At 39.3% G+C, this 25,362-nt stretch overlaps 2 protein-coding genes across 6 annotated transcripts in view; both read left to right on the forward strand.

Annotated features, from left to right (window-relative positions):
* Positions 1 to 15,336, forward strand: part of NGLY1 (N-glycanase 1) — a 36,820-nt gene extending 21,484 nt beyond the window's left edge. The window contains exon 12 of the mRNA XM_050329882.1: positions 336 to 15,336. Within this exon, the coding sequence (XP_050185839.1) occupies positions 336 to 511 (176 nt within the window). The 3' untranslated portion in view covers positions 512 to 15,336. The remainder of the gene's footprint in view (positions 1 to 335) is intronic.
* The window catches only part of TOP2B (DNA topoisomerase II beta), a 72,869-nt gene continuing 58,589 nt past the window's right edge, over positions 11,083 to 25,362 (forward strand). For 2 of the 5 annotated variants that reach the window (XM_050329857.1, XM_050329868.1), the window contains exon 1: positions 18,230 to 18,612. In XM_050329857.1, the coding sequence (XP_050185814.1) occupies positions 18,544 to 18,612 (69 nt within the window). In that variant the 5' untranslated portion in view covers positions 18,230 to 18,543. Of the gene's footprint in view, positions 11,217 to 18,229; positions 18,613 to 25,362 lie in introns of those variants that run through there. The other 3 variants (XM_050329835.1, XM_050329842.1, XM_050329849.1) reach the window with 2 other exon arrangements.

Consider the following 25,362-nt stretch of genomic DNA (forward strand, 5'->3'; position numbering starts at 1 on the left):
GTACAAAACCCAGTTTTATTATAATATAGAACCTTACCTGCAACAGAGCAGGGAGTGCATACAAGACAGTGGTGTTTTACTAGGAATGATAGATACTTCTATGTCTGGTGGCATCAATCCTGACTAGGCCTTCTGAACATTTAAACAAATAATAACTAAAAATTTGTAGCTGGTGATTTTGTTTTTTCTCTGCCACCAATGAACAGGAAAATTCAAGTAGCTGCAACTGAGTTCCTTGAACATCCATTACAACTTACACTTTTTTACATGCATTGTATCATTATATACTGTCTGGAGTAGTGGCTTACTGAATTATTTATCTTTTCCTCCGATAGATAAAAATCTTTGCTCCTATTCAGATTTTTCTGGTGCAACAGAAGTTATGTTGGAAGCAGTTCTAAAGGGAGGGGATGGTGAAGCTGCATGGCAACACACACAGCTGTTTAGAGAGAGCTTAACAGGATGCGGAGAAAATTGCTTGGAGATAATTATAAAACTCAGTGACCTCTGAGAATCTGAACTGCAGAGATGTACTTTGGATTCCTTGAAGACATTATACTATGGAAGATTTGGTTGACAATTCTTCATCCTGCTGGCAGCGTATTTCCTGTTTCACTGCTTCCATTAAACCAGCTTGAAACTGCACATGTATTCAATAGGTAAACATCGCTATGAAAACCTCTTTGTCTGTAAAAACAAACACCAAAATTAAGGCATTGAACCATAAAGTACCCTTTTCTTAAACTTTGCAATGAGAAAAAAATAATTTTTAGGAAGCAAAACTTGACTGTAGGAGCACCAAACAGCTGTACCTGATTTTAATTTGGAGTTTTGTGATTGGCTTGCTGTTTTTTGGGGTTTTTTTAATCATTTACTTGGAAAAACAGTTTGAATTCCCAATTACAGCAGATGCTTGTGATGATCTTAAAATATTTTAAAGAATAATAGAAAATTTAGACATTTTAAAGAAAAATATGATTTTATATAATATCAGAAGTGCTGAAATTAAGTTAGTTTCAAGATTACTTCAAAATTTTCTTGTTACAATTTAAGTATAATAACAGTGTTTAATACGTGGAAATATTTGGAAACCTGAAGGTTGCTGGAAACTAATTTTGAAAGAAGTGGTCATATGTACCTAAAATTGTCATGGCCTGTGGTATGAAATTGAGACTTAAAACTGAGTAAGAACATCACAGGTTTTTTTCTATGAAAAAATAGGTTATTAATTATAAATACTTTTTTAATGATATAAATTCAGATTTGCTTAATAAATCTTTTAAAAAGTAGTCAGGTAGGTTGAAATCTTCTTAAGCTATTGTCTTGAGTTGCTTTGAATGCCATTCCCAAATTTGATGTAAAAATATATACAAATTTTCTGTTCATTAATGCAGTGTTTAAATTTATTTTCGATCATATAATAAAAAATGAAAAAATGCCATCCAGGAGATGTCAGATGTTGCAGTGATGTGAATAAAGCATGGAGTGAATGTTCAGATTAGATAGTCTTTGTCAGAGAATCTGAGGAAGGCTATGCCTCGATACAAAAATATAGGACTAAAATGCAAAGTTCAAACTATAGTTTTATTTCAAAATAGGTGAGAATTAGGGTTGATGTTCTCAAGATGAGTGTTTTTAAAGTTCTTCTTCTATCTTCTGACCTTTCCGACCTCTGTATATTTGAAATGATTGTCAGAAATAATTTACGTTGAAATAAATGCTTACTGACCTTTCAACAAATCTAAGCAAATACAAAACTATTCAGATTTTATTAGGAAACTGCAAATGCACAGTGAACGCAGGCGTCAAAATGATCACACAGGCATCTTAAAAAGTAGTAGATTATGGCAGTTTAAGAGTGACAGAATGATATATGATGGATTATATACTTCTGAATGTAAATTGACAGTTTATGAGGGGGATTAGAAAGGGAGGGTCTCACTCTCGGCGCAGAACAACACAGTGACAGGGTACTGTGTGGAAGGGTGTTCATCAATACATAACTAATGCAAGGTGCATTTGCCAGTCTCCATTCAAAACTGCTCCTGTATTTGGTTTCAGCTAAATGATTTTTCTGAGATTTTGGTGGGAACCAACAAAAAAGTATTTTAGATTAAAATGTATACTATCTTGAAAGAAAAAAAAGGAAAAAGAAGACTCAAATGAAACCAATCAACAAAAATGTTTCCACTTCATATTTTGATAGCTGAAAAAGTTACTGCTGTAAGACAGAAATTTTGGTTTTGCATTATATTACTTAAAAGGACCTTGAGCACTTGCAGAATTCCTTAACTGTATCTGATAATTTGAAAGCAGAAGGTAGAATAAATTTAAAAGTAGTAAGATAAAGTAATTTTCTCACAATTTTGGTCAGAATCTCTGGGGGAAGAGTAAGAGCTGCAGATAACTTAATAAAACAGGAGAGTAATTTAAGTCCATTATTAAAATGCATGAATGAATTAAAAAGATTGAAAGATTGAAAAATACCTTACCAATCTAATTAATGAAAAAGTACTTCTGTATTTGTAAGATCACACGTAATGAATAGAAGAGCTTATTTTAGGAAAAAAAAACACTCAGACTGAATAGAGCTAATATGAAAAATTTAAATGTAACTCCTTCAGGTGTCTTTTGGAGTACCCTTTAAACAGTGAACACTTTGAATCTCTTCCTGCATAAGCTGTTATAAAGACACTAATTTTCTCTGCTGATCCCCATTTTAGTGCAAATCTTAATTTTTTTTTTTTTTTTTTTTTTTAAACTGGAGGTAATTCCTCATCCGTGCTTGCTTAATCTAACTTACACTATCCTGAATTTGCAGTATTACATGGTGGAAAGATCTGTACTGCGATCTGCTCTAAAAGTAGGGGTATTAAGTTATGCTGGCAGTGATATGATACTGGATGAGTAGTATAGGCTGATCAGGGCACATGTAGCCAAAAGTCAATGCTTACTCAACTTCTTAGAAGTTTGAGGAGGTGGAGGTTAAATGGGGTTAAATTAAGAAACGTATGACTTAATACAGGTAAAATCAGCAATGTTTTCAAGAATTCAGCTTAGTCTGGTACATTTTAAGGAACACCTAGCTGTCCAGCATGCCATGGGTGCCTTCCAAAGTTGAGGTGTAAGAGTGAAATCTTTTCAACCAAAATTTACATAAATACTGTACTGCCCAGTTAATTCTTGCGAACTAATTTTGGAGTGCATGGTTTCCGACAGAACTATGTGGGAACCTGTGCACAGAATTCCTCCTTTCAAACAGACGTTTGTAGGACTGTTTTCTGTCTAGAGTTGATCGTACTGTTAATTTCTTCATATCCTGTTTTGATGCTGAGTGCTGTATGCAAAATAGCAACTACTAGAGGCAACCCACTACATTATTGGTAGTAATTTCCTACACTGCTGGAAGTTGCTGAAAAGATGTATCTTTAAAACATATGAAGGAAGCCCCTTCTAGGCGGTGTGGAAAGAAAGCACAGGTGTTCAAGAATCAAGCAAACTTCAGTGTAAATTATATACTTGCTTGCATGGAGAAGTAAGTAATGAAAATTATCTTGTCTGGTCCTGTATGATAATCTGTCACCTTTACTTGTCTGTTATCCATGAGAGATTTTTCACATCTAGTGGCCTACATATGAGATATTATCCCTATTATGTGCAACATCAGGAAATGTAGAACACTAAAAATAAAGTATGTTTGTCTCCATAGTGCAGTGGAATGAAAACAGATGGTAGGCAACACATATGGCTGCCAGAAGCTGGCAACACCCATTTGCAGAGTTCTTGTAGCTCAAAACAAAACACGCCAAAACAAAGGAATTCCAAGGGGTGTAGAGATTGTTCCAGTCAGATATCAGGATATCTGTCCTCCAGGTGCACTCTACTCATTTCTTTACCTTTAGTTGCTAAAGCTAGAAATGGAAGTGTACTAGTTAAGAATTTAATGGACCTCCTTAGTATTTGTCAACTTATAATTTTTTAAGTATTGGTATTATTTAAAATAAGTCTTTAATTTTCACTGTAGGTTTAAACCTCTGGTTTTGGATAAAGTTTAAAATTTTGCCAAGTAATTCAACAACATAAAAAAATTTGTCAATATCGAAGGAGCTTTTCTATCACTGCTTCACATCATATGGAGGGTTGAGAAGGAAATTACAGACAGGTGACTTCCTTAAACAGTTGCTGGAATAGACCTAGGTCCTTTCTAGATTATGAACAGGTTTTTTTGAGTTTATTCAACTTTATGCTAGTTTATTCCACTGTTACTTTATGGGGTGCTGTTTTTGCGAGCAGTGCCTTATGCCTTGTAGCTTGTGGCCTCTCTAAGCAGTGATCTATGATGCAACGCTTATTACAGGTTATTATAGGATTGTTGGTCTTGTAGTGTCATCAACAGGAGCAGCAGGAAAGAGTAATAGCACTAGTATCTGGGACAATTCTATGTTCTTTATGCTAATCTTGAATATTTAACCCAAGCAGAAGGACAGTAGAGTAAAAAAAAAAAAAAAAAAAAAAAGTCTTCAGTAGGTTGATACAGTTTCTTTTTCCCTAAAGTTATGGAGCAGAATTTTGAGACTGTGTTACGGCACTTAAAAATGGTGAAGGAACAAGCCAAGGGTAAACAGCCTTAAATATTTGTATTTTAGGTGTACAGATACTGTGAAATGTATAAGGGTTTACATGTCTGAAAAAGAGAACAGGGATTTTTCCATTGATAAGATTTTTATTCTTATCCTTGGTCTTTGTTTTTTTCATGGTAAGCTTTATAATTAAGCTCTTAGCTTTGTTTATAATTAGCCTGCTTCAGTTTCTGCAGCTTTATCTTTTTCTACACATTTTCATGTAATGTAAAATACATTTTAATCTGCTTTATGTGGAGAATTGTAGCTGTATGATATGTACACTATGACAAAAATTAGGTTGATTTCTTTTTTTGGTAAAAGGAGATAAAAGGGATAGATTAAAAATATTCAGACTGAGCAAAGCAAAACAAAAAAAAAGGCATTAGTAATTAAAATTGATGACACCCAGAAACCAAAAAAATAACAGGACTTAATAAAATTTTGTGGTGAATTATAATGTAGTGGACTACATAAGTAGTGCTGGCAAAAGTAGCTTCCATAACTCGACCCTGTTTTTGAGGTATTTTTCTGTGTGTTCATTTATATTTATGTCCCTTAAAGTTTTCAGTAGAAGAAAATTGCTCAGAATAGTGAACAGCTTTTTTGAAAAGCAGTCCAAGATTTAAGGAATATCTGTTTTAAAATATTTTTGTTTTTACTAATCTAAGCTACATAATTTTAAAATTAAGAACAAGATCCTGCTTGCCTTGTTACAGGTTCTTTTTTGATCCAGTGGATAATTGGGATCTTTGATTTTGGAAGAGTGTGTTTAGTGGCATACTGTAACCAAGAGCTTTAGTAGCATGCTGTCTGTAATGATTATGAAATTTCAGTGTGGCATTGAGCACCTACAGATACTTCAAGGACTGAGTCTTAAGTGCTGGCTAGCTATGACCTTCTATTAGAGGTCTTAAAAATTGGGGGAAAAGATGATTTCACCATGCATTTTGATTGTGATGTTTCAGTGTACATTCTGTTAAATTGATCCTCTTGTTACATAATGCTATGTGTTATTTCATATCCTTGGAACTGCAGTAATATAGTGTATGTCTCCCATATCCTTGAAGTCCCAGGAGAAAATATCTTCCCCCCTGAAAAACATCATCCAGCAGTTTATCTCTTGTCACAATCAAAAGGAAGTGCTGGACTTACTTTAGATAAGCAGTTCGGATAACAATATATAGCCTCCCTTGTGAAACAGTCATAAGGAAACCAGCTGACATAAGAAAATGAAGACATCCAAGAGTAATGTTTAAGCAAACTCGCAGTAGAGTAGGTGGAACAGTTGGTCACAACCTTTTAGAGCAGATGGAAACACCAGCAAAGTACAGAATGGAAGGACAGAGAGACTCACTTCTTGCTTCTGCCGTTAACCATTGTGATGAGATGGATAGAAGGTAATGGATTATATGTGTGTCCAAGCTTACACTATACCAAAAGTCAAAATAACGTACTTAAACTGCAGCAGTTTTTACTTCTAGCCAAAGTATCAGGGAAATATATGGTATATTAAAAAGCAAAGTTCACCACTGGCAAAAAAAGATTTAAAACTCTATTGTTCAAAATGGAAGTGCCTGCTTGTGGACTGCATTAAGCATTGTGGAACCATTCTGGTTTGGCCCCAAACTGGTTTTGGTTTGTGTGTTTCTTTTAAGTTGTTTAGGTAGGAGTTTGTTGCCTAAGTATGCTTACTGATTTCCATGATTCTGGCAATAATGGTTTCAAAGAAAATAGTCCTCACCCCGTTCAAAAATTAAAACTAAAGTTTGGAATAAAAAAAAAAACAAACCAACACCTCCACAAGAAGGTAGCAGGACAAACAGGAAGTGGAGGAAGTGTTAGAAGCTGCAGTTTAATTTTAACACTTGAGGATAGAAGAAGGTTGAGATCAAGTTAACACTGATAAATGAATGTAAAGTTTGCGTCATTTAGGGTTTTATTTTGCAAAAAAGCTAATTGTTTCATGTTTTTTCATAAATATTTTTGAAAGGAATTTGTATCATCATGGAGCCTTTCAAAAGGAAACAACATCTTAGCAAATTCTTGCTCAAGTGTCAGTACTATGTATGATCTGCCTTTATAAGAAGTTGTCTCGGCCCCTGACAACATTATTATTGGTATCGGTTATTCCTCTACTTCAGTCAGTCTTTGATAATTTTTTTTTTAATATAAATTCATTTGATTTTTTTTTTTAGCAAGGGTGAAAACTCAGGGTTCATATTTACTGCAGCAGATGTTGCAATTTTTCTTGACTATGTGCTGTGACTAATCTGAAACTTCATAGCTATGTTTCACATTTTTAAGGTTTGCCAGTACTTCATATTTGTACACTAGTTTATTGCTGAAAAAAGTGAATGAATGACAGAAAGATATGAAGAAATGGGCATTCAGCCAGTCCCAGTATATAAATAACTTTCTGAAGACACAGGGAGATTTACATGCATTTCTGGCCTCTGTGATAGGAAACAGACTAAGAAACATTTGCCAGAGTACATTTACCTTTTTTATTTCATTTACTTCACATACAGGACTGATCACCAACCTTTTGTAAATAGTCAGTGAAAAATACAAGGTCCATCTGTGAGTAGAGAATGGAGGCAACATGTATACTGGTGGAAGAGTAGCTGAAAGATTGTGTGTGCAGAAAAAAACAGAAAGGAAATAATACCATTCATTTTTACAGAACTTGAGTTTTACTGACATGTGGTAAATTCAGTGCAAATCAATTAGAACCTGTTGTATTTCTAGGATTGAACATTAAATCCATAACTGGGGGATATTTTTATTTAAAAAATGGTATGGAAGGGACATTCCAGTCATGTAGTGTTACTTGTGGGTTGAGCAGGAATAAACCACTAGCAGTACTGGTTAGTGCATTTTGTATTTAACACACATTAGAATGAGAAAACCAGCACTAGATTATATATGAGCATTAGCTGTATTAGTAGTAAGATGGATGTATCCTACAGTGCAGCATAATCAGATATTTGTTTAACATCTGATGTCCATTGTCCACTGGGGTGTAACCCTCCCTGTTGTTTTCACTGTTAAAACCCCTTCCAAATTCCCCTTCTTCTAAACTAGTGGCTTTCATCCTTTGAAGCAGTTTCTGCAGTGGTGATCAAGACAATGTTCCAGTTGACTCTTAGGTAAGATCTGGAGGCTTCCACAACATCCCTGGATTCTGTCATTTTCTTGCTTCCCCTGTGTATTGCAGTCTGATACCCCAACACCCCATACAGCTTACATGTATTCCCCAGCTCATGGTAGCTGCTGTTCCTTCTTCTCTGATGGGCAGTGCGAGAAAGGATGCTCTAAGGATGACAGTACCATGGTCTGCTGAGGGAGTTCCTTGAATGTGGTCCTCTGAATCTGTCACAGCTGTCATTGTTGGAAGATTTTGTTCACTTCTTTTATCATTTTCATTCCTACCTGCTTTTTTTTTTTGGAGGGGGGGTGGGTGGTGATGTATCCACAACCTTGGTGTATTCACAGGACAACTGAATCCTCACCCTGTATCATTCCAGTAATGTGTCCCTCAATAATCATTCCTCACTCCTATGTTCCCAGCATAGTTCCTGTTCCCAGCAAGCCTACTGGCCACCAATGGTAGCCTGGTGCAGACCTGGTAACATAGGCCTTTCCTCACACCATTTTGAGACCCACTGTCATCCAGGAGCCTGAGAAGTGAGGGGGGTGGTGTAGGGTCCACAAAGCAGGGGAAAGGGAAGCAGTAGCCATTCTAAGGGAAGGACGTTAGGACCAATATTAGAACCCAGAATGGTTTTGTATGTTTATAAATACAGTTTAGAAGGGCAATGAAGCTCCTGACCAAATTAAATCAGCAGGTTTTAATTCTTGGGAAAACTGTTCCTCACACCTTATAGAAACATTACAGAAGGACAACTGAAGAAATTGCCATGAGAACTCAAATGAAAGATTATACATTAAATTTGCATTAAGTTTGCATGCTATGCTATAGGTATCTGTTGAAAGGGCATACTTTCAATTTAACTCCAGAGAATAACCCAAACACTGAATTGAGAACAATATTTTTATTTCATGTCTTTTTGAAGGATTAACTATTGCTTTTCATACATATGCAAAGACCTGTAGGAGTAGAAATGCAAAGCACAGCATCCACGCCATTAACATGCTAATTCGTTTAGAGGGAATTGAAAAAGTAGTTTTAACTATTACGGTATTTGCATCTTCATGCTACTCTGTTACAGAACCTGTTAAGCAAGCAATGGCCCTGGCATAGTTAACAACCCTGGAGGGAGCACCAACCTCGCAGATCATGGGATATCCCACCAGGGCCAGCATAAAGGAGCATAGATCAAGAGTGGGATGACAGGTGCTGCAATCTTCTTTCTACTCGTGAAACACAGCATTTGATAAGTGATCAAAAGTTAGCTGGGCAGATTTAAACATTAAACAGAAGCTGGATGGAGGCATCTGAATGCCATGTTTTGTGTGTGCGCTCCTTTGGGAGAATGTCTGTTGTACTGGGCAGCTTGGGAGTGCTGTGCTGCACAACGAGGTGTTTGGCTTTGTGGCTAAATGCAGTCATGCTGGTTTGCTGAAGCAGCTCAGAGCTGGAGCATGTGCCTTGATTGCTGTAGCTCCTGCTACATTCCCATGGGTTGCTTAATGTGCCTGCCTACGTGGCCTGTAACTGTGCTTTGTCTTTGTGGTAGTCCGAGAGTTGGTATGGTTCCTACTCTGCTGTACTTTAACAAAAATTATCACAAAAGAAAGCATTGTTTGCTTTGAATTCTCTTCAATTCCACACAACTCAACTCAAAATTAGTACCTTTAATTATTTGGGAGAATGGATAATGTGATTAGAAAGCTGAGGAAAACTTTATGATTTGAGAATTAAATGTCACAAAGAACCATACGTATGTAGTTGATCTTTTAAACTTCAGCTATTCTGTGACTTCAAGTAGTTTCATTGTGTTTTCAGTCTTTATGCTTGTGTGCTCTTTCATCATCATTGCTCATGTCCCAGAAAACTGAGTCCAACATATTTTGAGAGAAATGATAGAAAAAAAACGGGTTAGCAAACCTGAAGAATTCTCATGCATGCCTTTGGAACTAACAAGTGCCTTTTCAATAAAGTAATTGCAAGATGTAAAGTAAAAAAAAGAGCTTCTATGTTTCCCATCATGAGCCTCAAGAGAAATGAACTCAGTAGAAAAATGTCATATTCCAGTAGCATGTCAAATATATCTCAAAGGGTACAGGAACACAAAAGAATCTGTAATAATATCTCTGTCTTGACCCAAAGAACTAACCTTAATACTTGTTACAAGGTAAGTGGAATTCTGACAGTGTCAAATAGTTTCAAAAACTGCTAGAAAAGATATTGATGCATAAATTGCATATTCTAATTTAAGACGCAGCGGAGGAAAAAAAATGTTAAGTGGGACAGAAACTGATACTGTGTTGCAATTTCTGGATAATTGCCTTTTCATGAAAACCTGACAAATTCATTGCATCGCTTACCCGGAAATAAAAGAATGTGAGCAGCAGTAAAAGCCAACATACAAGAAACCACACTACATCCAGATAAATTTCAAGAGCTTCAGAGCTTCCCAATCTTCAAAGGCTTTCTGGTATAAAAATTTCCAGAAGAAGAACATGTGTGGAATAGTAAGGCTCAGCGAAAACCAACTAAACGAAAAAGAAGGTGAGTTGTTATTACAACAATTCAATAGCATGATGCTAAAAACTTTGGCATGAGTTTACTATGAAACATGGTACAGGAAAATTTATTCTAACTGTTATATAAGAACACAGTGTATCACTAAGTTGTTCTTCGCAAAATTAGTTTTAAAAGAATGAGGGATATGATCATTGTGTAACAGTTAACAGATGTGTTGCAAAAGTACATACGCTGCCTTCTTTCATATTTTGGTCTGTTACTAAGGTAAAACATTCAGTACCTCTTTTTAAAGTTCTTTGCTTCATAGTTTGCAAGAAATGGAGGAATATTCTAAAAGAACTGCATTGATGACAAAACATTTTTATTCACTGTTATACAAATTAAATCCACAGTCGATTTCCAAAAGGAATTTATAAAATAATGAGGACTACTGCTTCCATATTCTTTAGGTTAAAAAAAACCCCACAAATATAAGTATATCAAACCAAGTTACTTTTAATGCATTCTATATGTGAAAAACTTTATTCTAGAACATTAAAATGAACTAAAAAAATATTAAGGCACATATATTCAAAGTCATTCAAAAGATTGTTTTCCTTCCTCACAGGTGACGGACAGGAATCTTAAAGAAAGAAATGCTGTGATCAGGATGCAGCTTTCTGAAGTGCTCAGAAATAGAGAGATACTTTTGGAACCCATGCAGGGCTGAAGACCTAGACTGAGGTTCCCGGATTCTAATATAACTCTGCCATAGCAAAGTGCTGGCTAAATAATTCCTAAGTAATCACACACAGTGTCCTGGCCAATACTGAAAGCTGTTGCTACTGCAGCTTCTGCTTCCTCTACCAGCAGTGGCCACATAGTGAGCAAGAGGCATATAACAACCACTGATCTGGATGATTTTACTTCAACTAAAGACTGAGGTAATGTGTTCTTACTTTTCTTAAATAAAAACGGGAGGGCCCTAAGTGGCATGAAGAATCTATAGGTAAATGGGAACAATATAAGGTAGGTGGTGGAAAGAGAATATAAGCAGTGTTAGTTGGGTAAAAATAGAACAGGAGACCATAACCTAGACGTAAAAATATTTATTCTGTTGCATTTGCTACTCTGTTTACCCATTGTCATAATAAAGGCAGCAAGACTAAAATACTAAGGAGAAACACCACTATTGAAGCAAATAATGGAGGACAACTGATATCTTTGAGAGAAACATTCAAAACCCAGAAATACCAATGTGTTAAAGAATCTAAAGGAATAACAAAAGATTTTTGATGCATTTCTGATCTTCTTTGCTTAATATTAAGACCTAATGAAAATAGAGAAGGGCATGAAGCAGCTAGCAGTGACCATTTTAAACACTGCTTGTTTAATCATACAAACTGTTGAATTACACAACTTCTACTGAAATAAATAGGAACTGTTGCTGTTGAGCTCTGTTACAAATTGGACCACCTGAGAAACTGCTGAAAAGGTGATCTATAACAAGTAATTTTTAAGCAGCTGTAAATTTGGATAATGCTTATGTTTAAGTGTGTGGCTTAGTATTATGCACGTTTTATCTGTTCAGGTCTACCTTTTTTATTTTTTTATTTTTTTTTTAATTCAAGTATACATTTAACATAGGTAATCTGAAACAATGCATTTGAACAAAGGGAATTTTTACTAAGCAGGTTCCTAGAAAGATAAACAACTTAATCACAATGGGGTTGGATCAAGGGTTGGACTTGATGATCTTGGAGGTCTCTTCCAACCCAGTTAATTCTATGATTCTATGATTTAGCTAGAAAAGAGTACTCACAAAACCATATTATTATATAAACTTCCTCTTCTAAACTGCTTTGTGATTGTCAGAAGCATGTTCCCTATGTTCCCTGTTCTGTGGGCTATAAAACAGTAATTCAAATTTTAAGGTATCTAGTACCAAATCAAACCCATCATGATCTAATGATTCAAAGCACTAAACCAGTATAAACTCAAGCTGCCAGTACAAATTTGCTCAAAGGGTTTGTTCATTAATTTTTTGGATGGGTAACTTCAAACTGTCTGACTGTCTCTGGTTCTGCTATTCTGAGCCTCACTGGACCCTTCATAGTTAGCCCAGAATTTTATTTTCAGGAGTTCCTTCTTATTGTCTTTCCTACTTTCTGTGCTCAGGTTTCTTGTTTGCTGATGTCCTCATGTGTGTTTCCCTAGCCCTCTTTCAGTTGGGTGTTAACACATCGTTCACGCAACTCTTTCTGTTGTTCTTTGCCTCAGTTATTCACTTATCCAATTTTTCCAAAACTTGTAGCCTCCTTCTCTTTTTGCCTTTGACCTCAGCATAAGCTGCACTGGCCACACCTTAACAACATACTCTGCCTCAATGGAGGTTGAGCCATCTGCCTCTATTGGGTCTTCCCTGAGACTTTCCTCTTCTTGGATTGCCACGAGAACCACACAACTCCATTCTGAGAAAGAAAATGCAAGTGCTCAACCTGACCTAGTCATCATCAATTCCAGTCAAAACTGGTGGTACAATGAAGCTGTGCAGAAAAGCTTATCCTTCCTATTTCCTCCCTGTAACTACTAATCATAAATCAAACCAGTTTATCAGAGATGATTGAATTTTAGCTCATTAGCTCATAAGAGCAAAGTACCATCTCTTTAGACACTTCCCAGAATAGTGGGCTTCTCTGTTGTCTACATCAGTCATCGCTTTTCCCCACAGATTCAACGTATCCATGCATGCTTTGTATAGCAACGACTCCTTCACCTTCCTGCCTCCCAGGAAGGAGTAGACATAAACTGCTATTAGGAAGCAGCCTTGATACTCACTCTGGATCCATCATGGATTTCTGTCTGGAAGGCTGTAGAAATACATTGATAATGGGGACCTTCAATGAGCAAGGAGAGTGTTGCTGGGTAAAAATTAATCACCATTCACATTTTCTTGCCCAAAGAGTCTTGGATGAACTGCTAGAGACAAAACTCCATGTCTTAGCCAAAAATATATTGCCCTTTGAAAAGAGAGAGCTCCTTTTCAGGAGTTTTCAGGGCTGGCATAGAGGGACAGAAAGGGTTATGTGGCTAACACACAGAAAAGCTACTCAAGTGAGGCAAGCCTAGCATGCTTTGCTGTGTTCAGCACCCTGAGCTCAAGGAAGTGTCTTTGTAAATGGCATGCCACATGCAAACCATTGGATGGTTTGCATTCTTCACACTAATTACCAATACCTTAATGCAGTTGGTGATTCCCAGCCTTCAGATGATCACAGCAATCTGCCTCTCAGCTCAGATAGCTGCTGATGGCCACTGCCATGTCATGTATGTTCAGCACAGATCTCAAAACACATCTCTTTCTCTATTATGTGTTTCTTTCTGTTGTCTTTGCCCCACCTCAGCACTTGCAGCTTTTCCCACTGCCACAAACTCTTTTAAAAACCTCAGATGTTAATAATGGATATTAATTTTATTCACATTGAGAATTCCTCCCAGCAGGGCCAGCTCAACCTCCTTTGCTTCATCTCCACATGCAACTTCTCTTGCCCTATGTGGTCACTGCACAAGGAAGCTTTCTCCTGGAAAAGGAACTTCAATACAAATGAGTTTAATTACTATGACCAGTCCCTGGCTTAGTAGCAACTCTGTTTATGCTGCTCAGAGAATGTGTGTCACAGTTTAAGACTGAGCTGACAATGAGGACACTGCGTGGACTTGGATACTAAAGCACTTCTAGTCACAGTTAAATATTTAATGTTAACAAGTGACACCACTTCCACATTCTGTGTGAGAGACAGTGCAGTTCAGGACAGAAGCCAAGCAAGTCAGCATGATGGTCTCTAACACAGCCCGTCTCTCTTGCAGGGGGGAGATGGTGTGGTCCTGGGGAAAGTCTGGTCAGTGCAGCGGTCCCAGCCACACAGTGGGCAGTCCAGGTGCTGGGCCGTGGGGTCCCTGGGCCCCAGGTCCCTGGGGCTTCTGCTGGACCTCTTCCCTAGCAACAACCTGTCAGTAGTACACTCACAGCCTGCCCTGCTTGAAAGTCTTCCACACCTCTGGCAATAGAACAGCAATTAACAGGTTAGTTATGGGGGAGTAATTGGAGAGTAAGCAGGGTTTAACTCCTTTAATCTTTCTGCCAAATTGTCACTAAGTGGCATGTTGTTCTTGGAGGACAAAGATGGAAATGACCTGGTGTTTTCCAAGAGACTGGTTGTAGATCAGTCTGGCCCCAGGAAAAGCTACTGACAGAGAACACTCCACGGATAAAGTAAGTCCTGGGCAAGGTTCAAAAGAGAATGTCAGGCAGGGCATTGACAGTTTGTATAGCCACAGAAAACCACTAGTGTGGGCTCTTGCTAACGCAACAAAGGTATTTGAAATACAGTTGTGTAAATATGCACGACCTAGCTAAATTTATATTGTTAGATGATCCAGACATGGGTAGACTTTTCTTAAATACCTTGGAATCATGGCCTGAAGCTCATTCACAAAGAAGGCGGTAAAAGTATGTTGATCACTGTCATATTGTACTACCGCACTCCTACTCAATAATTTGATCAGTTATTTCACAATTATGTTAATGAATTATGATGAATTTTAAAATGCAGTAGAATATGGAAATACCTCTATTGCAAATGTAAATATTTGGTATTAAAATATGCAGTGTTTGTTTATATCTTATTACAACTACATACAATGTGGAATGTATAATGTAATGGGCATCAGCTTAGTTCCATAAATATTTTAGAACAAAATTACACTTTTTCCTGTGTAGTTTGCAGAAAACTAAGAGCTGTGATTGGTCATTTAGGTAAGTGGTTGTATCCAAGTGCACCCTCAGAGTAGATGAATGTACACAGAAATACTTAAAGATCCTTCGTACAGCTGTCTCACTGCTAAAAAGATTGAACCCAAAGTAATGTTACAAAAAATATTTTGCTTACTAAAACCAGTAGTGAAACTGGTTTAAGTAGATGATTGTTTTGGAAATCTGTAGGGTACTTCTATTTATGTTACGGTCTCTAACTATGAGGACAAGTAAAGCTCCAATGAATTGAAGTAGGACTTTGTGTATATTATCTCAAGGGGATTATTAATTTAAAATGTCACATGATAAGTGTGAAGTATTTGAAATAAACTGGTAGTGCATGATAGGGTAGGTGGCATCCAGTAAAAAAATTCCACTCCTATCAAAATGTTATGATGCTTAAATTTGATTCATGCTCTAATTTAATTCTGTGTTTGTTTTAGCAGGGATCACTTAAAATGTGATGAACAGTCTCCTTTCACCACTCCACCTCTGCAACCGACAGAGGCAGCTGCTTGTAGTCTCATGAGAACTTTGTCCCACGATCCTACATGGGTAGGAATGCACCCACTCAGCATACACATATAAGTATTAGGATAAAAGCAACATCAACAATAAGCCAGTAACATGCCATGCAGCTAGCACAGTATATGATGAGAATTAAACAAAGACCAACTTGGACAAAGTAATTTCAAAGACTAAAGAAAATGCTTGGAGGAACATCAACATTTCCTCCTATATTTTCTCCAGCATGACACATAGACTGAACATGTCTGACCATGCACATTCAAAGATCAGTGCCAAGAAGAAACTCCTTCCCTCTGTCTTTCTCTAATATATATGGAATTGGCTGTCTTCAAGCTAGATCACTATCTGCTACTTGGCTCAGGATAGAGGGTTGCAAAAGGCACACTTCCCACACTAAGAACAGCCTATTTACTAAACAGCTGGAGCTAATGAGACCAGAGTACACTAATGTTTGTGACTTGCTCTATTTCTGCTGAATGCAGTAATGGTTCTCTGCCAATGCAGAAAGCTTTGAACAGATGCACTCATTCTGTTTTCTCTGGTCCTCACGATATTTGCTACAGCAGTCCTGGTTTGTTGTACATGATTCATTTTGACGGGTCCTACATATAAATTTGAGAGTTTGAAAAAAAACCCCACACCACAGTTCTAATCAGCAAGCCCGAAGTTCTGAGGCACTAGGAAGAGCCCTGCAAGTGTTACCTTCTTCTAGTTCTGCGAGAAACACTGTTTCTTATCTTGCCCAAAGTAGAAGAAAACACAGCCTGCAGCTCAGAGGTAAAAGCAGCCGCAATAAAACTGGGCTGTAACAGATAACTTACTGTCCCTTCTAGGCAGATGCCATTATTTTCCATAATCCCTGTGCAGCACTTATATATTAGTTTAATAAGTTCCTTAGAAACTGGCAGGGTAAAATTATGCTAAATAAGCAATATTTACAAGAAATTCTTCTGATCCTTCCCTTGAGGCATAATTGAACATTACAACTGACTCCTCAAAAGCAGCTGCTCCGTTTCCAATCCCTTTACTTCTAAGGAAAAGCACTTTGCAAAAGGAAAAATCTTTAAATTATTGCTCTTCCTTTGAAATTATTCTCTTTGGATATCAATTTGTCTGCTAACTCAGATGCAGTGCTCCTACTAATCCCTTCTTTTGAGACTTTGCATTTGGAATTATTCATAGAGTGGAACAGGCTAGACTAGGTAGGTCCTTTGCATTTCACACAGCAGAATGAAAATTACTAATTGAGAAGCTGCATGTGGTGAAACATTTTTCTGTGTCAAAAGGAAAAGCTTCTAAAAAAAAATCTATGATTATAATATTTATGGCCATATATATTTTTTGGTGGAAAGTATCTAAAACAGTACATATTTTTCGTGCTGATATCTAAAATGACATGAATTTCGGGCTTCATACACACACCGTTTAGGTCTAGGTAGTAGATGCTAAGTTTCAACACAGGGCAGGGTTTTTTTTTCCAAAACGGCAAATATTTTAGAAGAGGGTTGTGTGCTGTGTACAGAACAGGGTGTTGTGTTCTGTGACCCTATAAACGGACTTCACAGGATGATGCTCAAGTGTACGATAAAGTTCTGTGAGCTCTCCGAGTTAAAGAACTCCTCAGGCCGATCCCTACGGCCCAGAAGAGGGCAGTGGTTTGTAAACACACTCCTGTGGGGAGTATCGGGACTTCCATCCTGCTGGAATCGCCCTAGGGCGCACCGGTGGCAGGGATCAGTTACGGGGCTGGCAGAAAAGGGGCAGTGGACCACCGTACCCCCAAACAGCCTGTCCCACCTACCGCGTCGCCTCTTCTCCGCCCGCACATCGCAGCATCATCCACCTGACAGACCAGGACAACGGGACAGCCGTGCCCTGCCAATTCCAAAACCAATCTCCCCGCGGGGGCAGGGGGAGGCGAAGCCTCTCTCTCCTGGCGGTGCAGAGGGGAACGGTGGGCTCAGGGATCCCTCAGCTCACCCGGCAGGTGGGCAGAGGGGGACGGTAGGCTCAGAGATCCCTCAGCTCACCCGGCAGGCGGTCCCTCCTTTCTCCCCTCCCGCTCCCGCGGCCCCGCCTCTCTCCCGCGCCGCAGCGCCCCCCTGCGGGCGGCTACGGCCTTGCCGCCAGCCGCAGTGACGTCACCCACAGCCGCTCCTTCTGGCTGCTCCGATTGGCCGGCGCCCGCGCAGCCTTCCCGCCTCCAGCGCGCGATTGGCGGGCCGGCCCGTGATTGGCGGGCGCGGGGGGGAGCGGAGGCCGGGCCGGCTCCGAGCGGGGAAGGGGCAGCGGCGCGGGCGGGCGGGGGCTGCGCGGGTATTGATTGTCTGGGCGCGGGGGCTCGGCCGCGGCGGGGGAGCGGCACCGGGCACCGGCACGGAAAGAGGAGGGGAAGAAGGAGGGGGGCCGGGCCAGCTCCGGGTGTGCGTGTGTGTGTGTGTGTGTGTGTGTGAGGGGAGCGCGGCTCGGGGGCGGGGGGCCTGCGCGGGAACGCGCGCGCGCGGGGCGGGAAGGGAGGGAGCGAGGGAGGGAGGGGACAAGGGAGGAGGGAGGGAAGGGGAGATTTTTTTTTTTTTATTATTAATCTGTTTTCCGGCCCTTTGTAGCTGCCGGGGGGGACGGCCCGGGGGTGAGGAGGAGGAGGGAGGCAGCAGCGCTACGGCGGCGATAGCGGCGGCTGTTGTTGCCGCCACCGCCGTGAGGCGAAGGGACCGGCCCGTCCCTTTAAACTAAGGAGAGCTGCAGGCCCGGCTGGGCCCGCCCGCCCTCTCGCTGCCTCCCCGCCCGGCGGAAGGGGCGCTTTGTGCGGGCCCTCGGCCGCCCTTCCTCGGTGCCGCTGAGGGCGGGAGCGGCCCCAGCGCGGTGTCGGTGCCGGCCCTCCCGGCCGCCTCCGAGCGCCCTCGCCTCGGCCGAGGAGAGACGGGCAGAAAATGGCAAAGTCTGGAGGAGGAGGAGGAGGCGGCGGCGGCGGTGGCGGCAGCGGGGGACTGACTTGGGTGGTGAGTTGCGGGGCTGCATTTTGTCGTTCGTGCGGTTTTCTGCTCGTGTTTTATTGTTATTGCTATTTCGTTTTGCGTCCCTTGCGTACGTGGAAAGAGCGCGGGTTGGCTTTGAAAGGAGGGAAGAAGCCGATGGCTATCGTGGAAAAGGAAGCGCTGTAGAGCTGCTCGGTGGAGGGGTCCGGGGTAGGAGAAGAGAGCCTGGGCTTGGAATTGGTGTTACAAGAGGGGCTTGCAGCCTTGGGGGGTCCTCGGAGTGGTAGGGGCCGTAAGGGAAAAGGTCAGTCTGTAAGCAAAGAGGTGGGAAGGAGCTTCCTGCCTTAGGGGCAGCGGGTGGGTCAACAGAACTGTCTTGAGGTCGCTGTCCTGTAGAGCAAGATGGGGGCTGTCTGTCGTGCCGCCGAAGTCTCACTTACTGCCTCTTGTTCCTATAGCAAAGCCTTCGCGGGCTACCAGAGGGGCTCTGTGTTGATCCCATCTTCTTTTGCAACTGTCTGAAAAGAAAATATCTGAAGTTCCCAAGTTTCAGAGACATTTAGGGAGCGGGAGCTGTGTGCTTGCTCTTGTGTCTTGGAATTGAACTTCATGATCTTCTAAAAGTTGTAAATTTGTAATAGGCCCAAGAGGGGGTACTTCATTGCTTTTCATGCATTGGTCGGAGGTAAAAAGTTTAGAGAGGGTGCTGGTGATAACTGACTCTAGAACTACTGAATCATTTTGAGCCGGCTTGAAGTCCTTTGAGAGCACAAGCCCTGGCCCTCAGTGCAGAGAAATGCTCCTCTCATCTGTAGTAACAGTGGATGCTCTCAAGGTTCTGCCGAGACCTGAGAGGAAGGAGGAGCAAAGGTGACCTGAAGGGGTCTGGTTCAGCTAATCAGTAACTTACCTACCTTTCTCTTGCTCAGCTTTGAGGATGAATTCTTCAATGTTTAAGCAGAAGACAATGAATCTTGATTTGTAGATGGTGAGATAACTGCATCTTTAAGCACATACATGTGCCTTACAGAGGTAGGAGCTTTTAAGAAGTTTTGTTTGAGAGAGTAACAGCAAACTTGTTCTTGTCTCTCTACGTCTTGGAGCTGTTGGAAAAGAATGTAATGAGGTGAACAAATCTTATGTATTCTGATGGTGGACTATTTCCATGGCTCTAATTATTGCATTTTATGTTGGTAATTCTCTTTTTCATTTTAAGAAGCTGGCAGCATGGAAAGGTATATAAAAATTATGAGCAAGTTTCTAGGTGTGCCACTTGAAATTAGACAGTTTAGATGTGGGAACAGCCCTAAGTAGAGAAGCTAAAATGATTCTCCTTTCCTTCCTCCAATACTCTGTGATCTTGATCAACTGTGGTCTTTGGGTAGCTCTTCAGAATTAAGGTTTTTACCATCTAGGTTGGACCAAGTAATTGAAAGTTTTACAGCTCATATAGAAAACTGTAGAATGAAGTGTGAAAATTACTGACTAGGCATTTTAATGAAACGTGTTCTTAAATGGAATGGGGTTGAAATTATGGTGAGTCAACAGTTTCCTACAAGTGGAAACAATCAAACTTTTCATTCTCTGAAAACAGTAAAAGTTTAAGTGTTTTTTGTCAACTAGAGTAGTTGTAGGGAAATAATCAGATTTTAGTTAAAACTCTGTTCATTTATTTTTTCAGCAAATAGTAGGAGATTGTTTCTTTCTCACTCTCACATGCATTTTAAATGGTGAATGTAGGACTTCTGAGCCAGCTCCAAAACCCAGACCTGTTCCATGTCAGCTGCAGAACACTGGCATACAAAAGAACAATATTGTTGTAGTACTGCAATGGATGGGGTCTGTGGCCAGTGTTCCAGGCTGAAAAAAAAACAAAACAACAAACGTTAGTTTAGGTGGTGGTTCATGTGTAGGTGATCATATGCTGTCCTTGAGGGAGAGAGGTGCAGAGGTAGGGACAGAAGAGTTTCAGCCGTCTGGTTTTAACCTGCTTGCCATATATCTGCTGGATGTGCAGCCACTTGCTGTTTGGTTGTGAGTTGTTTTGAAACTACCTCGGTTTCTTTAGACTTCTTATGAATATGTTGAAACTACCAGGATGCTTCACTGTCTGAGTAATGTATTTTGCATTGTTAGTGGTTTCTTAATAAGACCACGAGTTAAACAATTGAACGATAACAGAAGTCTGGCTCTAAAGATGAGGAAATAGTTAAAACTTGATGGGATATTAATTTATGTTTCAAAGTAGCAAATCCTGTGTACATAAACTGGTGCTCGTATTTCAGTAAAGAGTTGTATGTGTAAGTTTAGATTCAAACAGCACACTTGTTCGTGCTTCAAATAGTTAGGAAACAACTACATGCAGCTGTGAAAAAGGAAAGATGCTTTCTGTGATGGAGAATTTGCCTTAGATTGAATGTCATAATGAGACATGATAGAAGTGTCAGGTGATACCTGCTTTTACTTTTGAAAGCAAGAGGAATTAAATGTTTATGGAAACAAGCATCAAGTTATCTGTGTTTTCAGCTAAATACAGCAGAACTTAAAGAAATGTAACAAGTTGCCTGGTAAACAGGCACAGTTACGGGTGAGGGTATAACAATTGAAAATGTTTATTTGGAAAATAGGTTAGCATTATAGAACTGAAAATAAACCAAGATAACCTCTGATTTATAGAATGTACTTGTTATTTTTTAAATGGCTTCTTTTTTCTTGTTCTGGTTGATGATTTTTTTGGAATCAGCTTGCAGCTCTGCACTCTAGTAGTTGGTAGAAGGTGGAGTTTTGACCAACAGAGTAATATAAATTACTTCTGGTGGATGATGTCCAAGTATCACTCACAAAAGTGTCAACTTAAGAGTTAGTTACAGAAGCATGGTTTTGTAACTAGAAGAATTTTCATGGCATTTTCTAATGCTAGACAAACTTACTTTAAACAAAAGAAGTAATTCTTTAACCTCTGTGTGTGCTTAGGGACTACAGAAAATGAACTGTTGTAATGGTACAGTAATAGTTACTATTTTTTTTAATAAATATACCTTTTATGTTGAAGGTGAAGTAATTCCAAGTAGCAAAGTGAAGTGTGTCCATTGTGATACAGTGATAATGCGCTCAGAGCTACAGAAGAGTGTTTCAAACAAGCAACACGTCATCACTTACTTCTGTCAATGTGGTCAAGACTTTCTCCTTGACCCTAAGAGCTACGCAAGCCTGATAAATGGAAGCTGAGACTCCTGAAGACTTTGAACACCACTTCCATTTTCCTACCCTTTATGAAGGGATAGGTTTCAGGTCTAGGAAATGTTAGCTTGAAGTGAATATTTACTGGGTGTTAATGTGACTTTCCTTTTTAAAAAATACAATTAATATCAGATCTGTGTGCTTCTCAGATAGAGCGGAATGGAAATAATGTACATTATTAGTAGATGGGAATTATATATTTGGTTTATACTGGTTCATACTTGATTTGAGTAAATACTGTAGTTGTATACTGGTAAGTGAAAAGATACAACCTTTCAAATAATTTAAATTCAGATATTACCACCTTAGTGTACTTTAAAAATAACTTTTGCTATTGTCATTTTTTTAAAACATAAAGAATGTATATAATCAATAAGATGATGGACTCAAAATTAAACAAAAGAATACCACCAACAAATAAAGTCCACCCCAGTCCTTCTGTTAGAGGGAACTTGTCTGTCTTTTTTAGTTTCATTTGAAATCAAATACTCTTAACTGTAATAAAGGGATGGCTTTCAGTCTGACATGAATAATGTCTGATAACTCCTAGTGATATGCCATAATTCACTTGTTATGGCTTCTGCACTAGGTGTTTTCTAACTCTACGGGTAAGTTTCTTGCATCTGAAATCTGAACTGGATTTCTCCTGCCCCAAGGACCTACCCGCCACTGATGTGTTCTGGGCTTCAGCCATTGCTCTGGTTTGGGAGCAGGGGCTTTTGGACAGGAACAACACAGGAGTTTCCCTCCTTCTGCCAGTGTAGTGCTCAGAGGAGTGTGGGGATATGATGGCGTGCCCAAGAGTTGCAGTGTATTACTACCCTACCACAAGTCTGTTTCTATAAGCTGTCAGGGTTCTGCTTGTCTGAAGTACAAACAGTTGGCAAATATGATGTAATATGGCCAAATCCTAATAAAATCTTCCGTTTTTTAGAAATAAACATACTCTCCTAGAGGTGAACTAAGTGTAAATAGTTATTATTTTTATTATTTTTATTAGTGTTTATTACCACTTTTTTAATTTCAGAGCAGAAGTAGGTGGTTGAAGTTCCTGCCCCTACGTCCTATAGACCTCTTTAGTTGCCTCTCCAGACCCACTGTAAAGCTCAATTGACTTTCTGTTCTTTCCATTTCCTTATCTGGATCAGGCCGCCTGTTTCTAGGCGGGCTGAAGCTGGGCCTAGGGCACAGTTGTCATACATGTAACAGTTGTTGTGTATACTGTTATTTTCTCTCTTATCTTTCCGCTGCTACACTGGGGTGTCTGGGGTGGAGGCAGGGAAGTCTTGAAGTGTTGTGTTGTTGCCAAGTCTTGTTTCAGTGCTCTTCTCTTGCTTTTTGTGAGTATCTGTCGTGTCTTTGCTATTATGTTGACCAGAGAACTGATGGTTGTTTTTTTGTCCTGTGTATCCTTCCACCTTCCTCCTCTTTTTTTTTTTTTTTTTTTTACTGTTATACAAAGGAAGAACAGTCAGACCTGAAATGGTTACCCCAATATATTAATATTTACTTTTGTTAAGCTTAATGCATTTTGTAGGCTTTGAGCTATGTAGTTATATCAGCAGCCGAGGGGAAGCAGCGTTCCCTCTTGCCTGTGTTGAATTTCTGATTCTGGTGCCCTTAAGGAAGCAGTGTAGCAAAGAGATGTCATGACTCTCCTGAGTATCCTAGCACTAGGATCCTATCCTAGAGGGAAATGCTTGTAGCTCAGTTGGGTGAGTCAGACACAATAGTTCTGAGGAGGGATTCCTCAGATGTTATAGTTTGCCTGACAAGAAAAAGCGGTTGCTTCTTATCCTCTATCCTCCACACACCGTTCAGTTAATTCCTTTATTGTCCAATCTTCTCTGTGATAGAGCGATGAATAATGCAGAATAAAAGAAGTGATAGAGGTGATATCAGGTGGAGGCTTGGTGCTGGGACAGGATCGGGGCTGGTCTCACAGCTCAGTAATGTGCATCTCTACCCTCTGTGTTCTGAGCTGGGAGTGAACCTTGCCCTGGTGTGGGTGAAAGAATGATGAATGCACAGAAGCGGGGAATAAATTGTAATCAAGTCTGGGAAGGAATGTGTATCTTAGGAGTTGGGGAGGAATTGATTTTTAGAAGTATGTGGGGATTACTTTAGGTGTTTGATGAAGAAGGTGTGCATTCAAGCACGTGTCCTCTGTTAATGTTCTGCAGTTCTAGATTTGTGTGTGTACATTTAGTTTTTAAGATGCCCGTGCTGTATTAATGAGTAAGTAAGGAATGACTTTATTTTGACAGGAAAAGTAACCTTTCTAAATAAAAGACCATATAAGTAGTCTAAGACAGACAGTTTAGGGTTGAAAAAATTAGCATTTAAATTTAGTATTTAATTTTCATAGACTTTATTTTTCCAGAAGTAGATGTTTACCTTGCATCTAAACTGTCTTGTGTGTCTATGTGCAAATGCAGTCTTCAAATGCATGTTTATGTTTCAATAAATGACAAGCAGTACATGTGATTCATAGCTGATGGATGTGAGTGATTGCATCCCTGGGAGTGGGTTTTATGTATATTATAGATTATATAGAGACAACTTAGAAATGAAAGCCATTGCAGAAAACTTAATTTTCCTCATTTAAAATAGTAAATTTTTTGCAAGTCACCCACAGTGAAAATATTATTTTGCACTACATAGGTGCTTTGAAAGTATTCAAAAGCAGATTGAGCAAAAAAATATGTAGTTCTACATGTGTATAACTGTGTTTGAAAATTGAATACTTGGAGACCTAATGGTATGCTCTCAAGTACTTCTGTTGGAACCCAGGTATTTTTGAACAATGTATTTTAGTGCTAACATTCCAGATTTAAATGAATACTAAGCCAAGGCATATAAAATGTTATTACATAACTTTGAAAATAAATACTAAAAATTGAAGTATATTGTAAGTTCCAGCAACCGAAAGAGGTGTCAAGATCAAATCATACCAAATATTTGTTTGTGTTGCAAGCATAGGAGAAAAGTGTTCCTCAGAAGCCAAGTGATAGACCAGCTCTTAGTAGTAGTAATTATTATTCAAAAGTGTTTTGTTGCCATTTTCTTAAGGTGTTTCAGTAATGAGTACTCAAAAGTTTGGTGTGAAAAGAAGGGAAACATTCGTCCCCTCCCTGATTGGTGAGGATCAGATCTCCTAGTTTTAAAACTTCAGTGTGTTTGAAAATGTTTTTATAAACTAAGTTCTTTTAAGTTGTGTTTTGAAATGTGTGTTGTTAACTTACTCTGTGATATCAGCTCATCTAGTTTCATTTAATAAAGCTATTCTAATATCCTGTCTGAATTTCAATGAAATTCCAATTTACATAGAAATACAGTTTGCCACTGAAAGTAAAGTACTACTACTAGTTTTTACATCGTTAAAATGATAAATCTGTGTGTTTGTTACACTCCCCACATCTAAGAAACTTCAGCGGTTTTTTTCAACAGGTAAGAAAAAAAGGTGTTAGCAAAGTTAGTGCAAAGACTGCTTGAGTTAGAACATGTTTAAAAGCCTCAGATCTAAACATCAGA

The sequence above is a fragment of the Myiozetetes cayanensis genome, unplaced genomic scaffold (assembly GCF_022539395.1).
Source record: "Myiozetetes cayanensis isolate MyiCay16 unplaced genomic scaffold, myiCay2020 scf1, whole genome shotgun sequence".
Classification (NCBI taxonomy): Eukaryota; Metazoa; Chordata; class Aves; order Passeriformes; family Tyrannidae; genus Myiozetetes; species Myiozetetes cayanensis.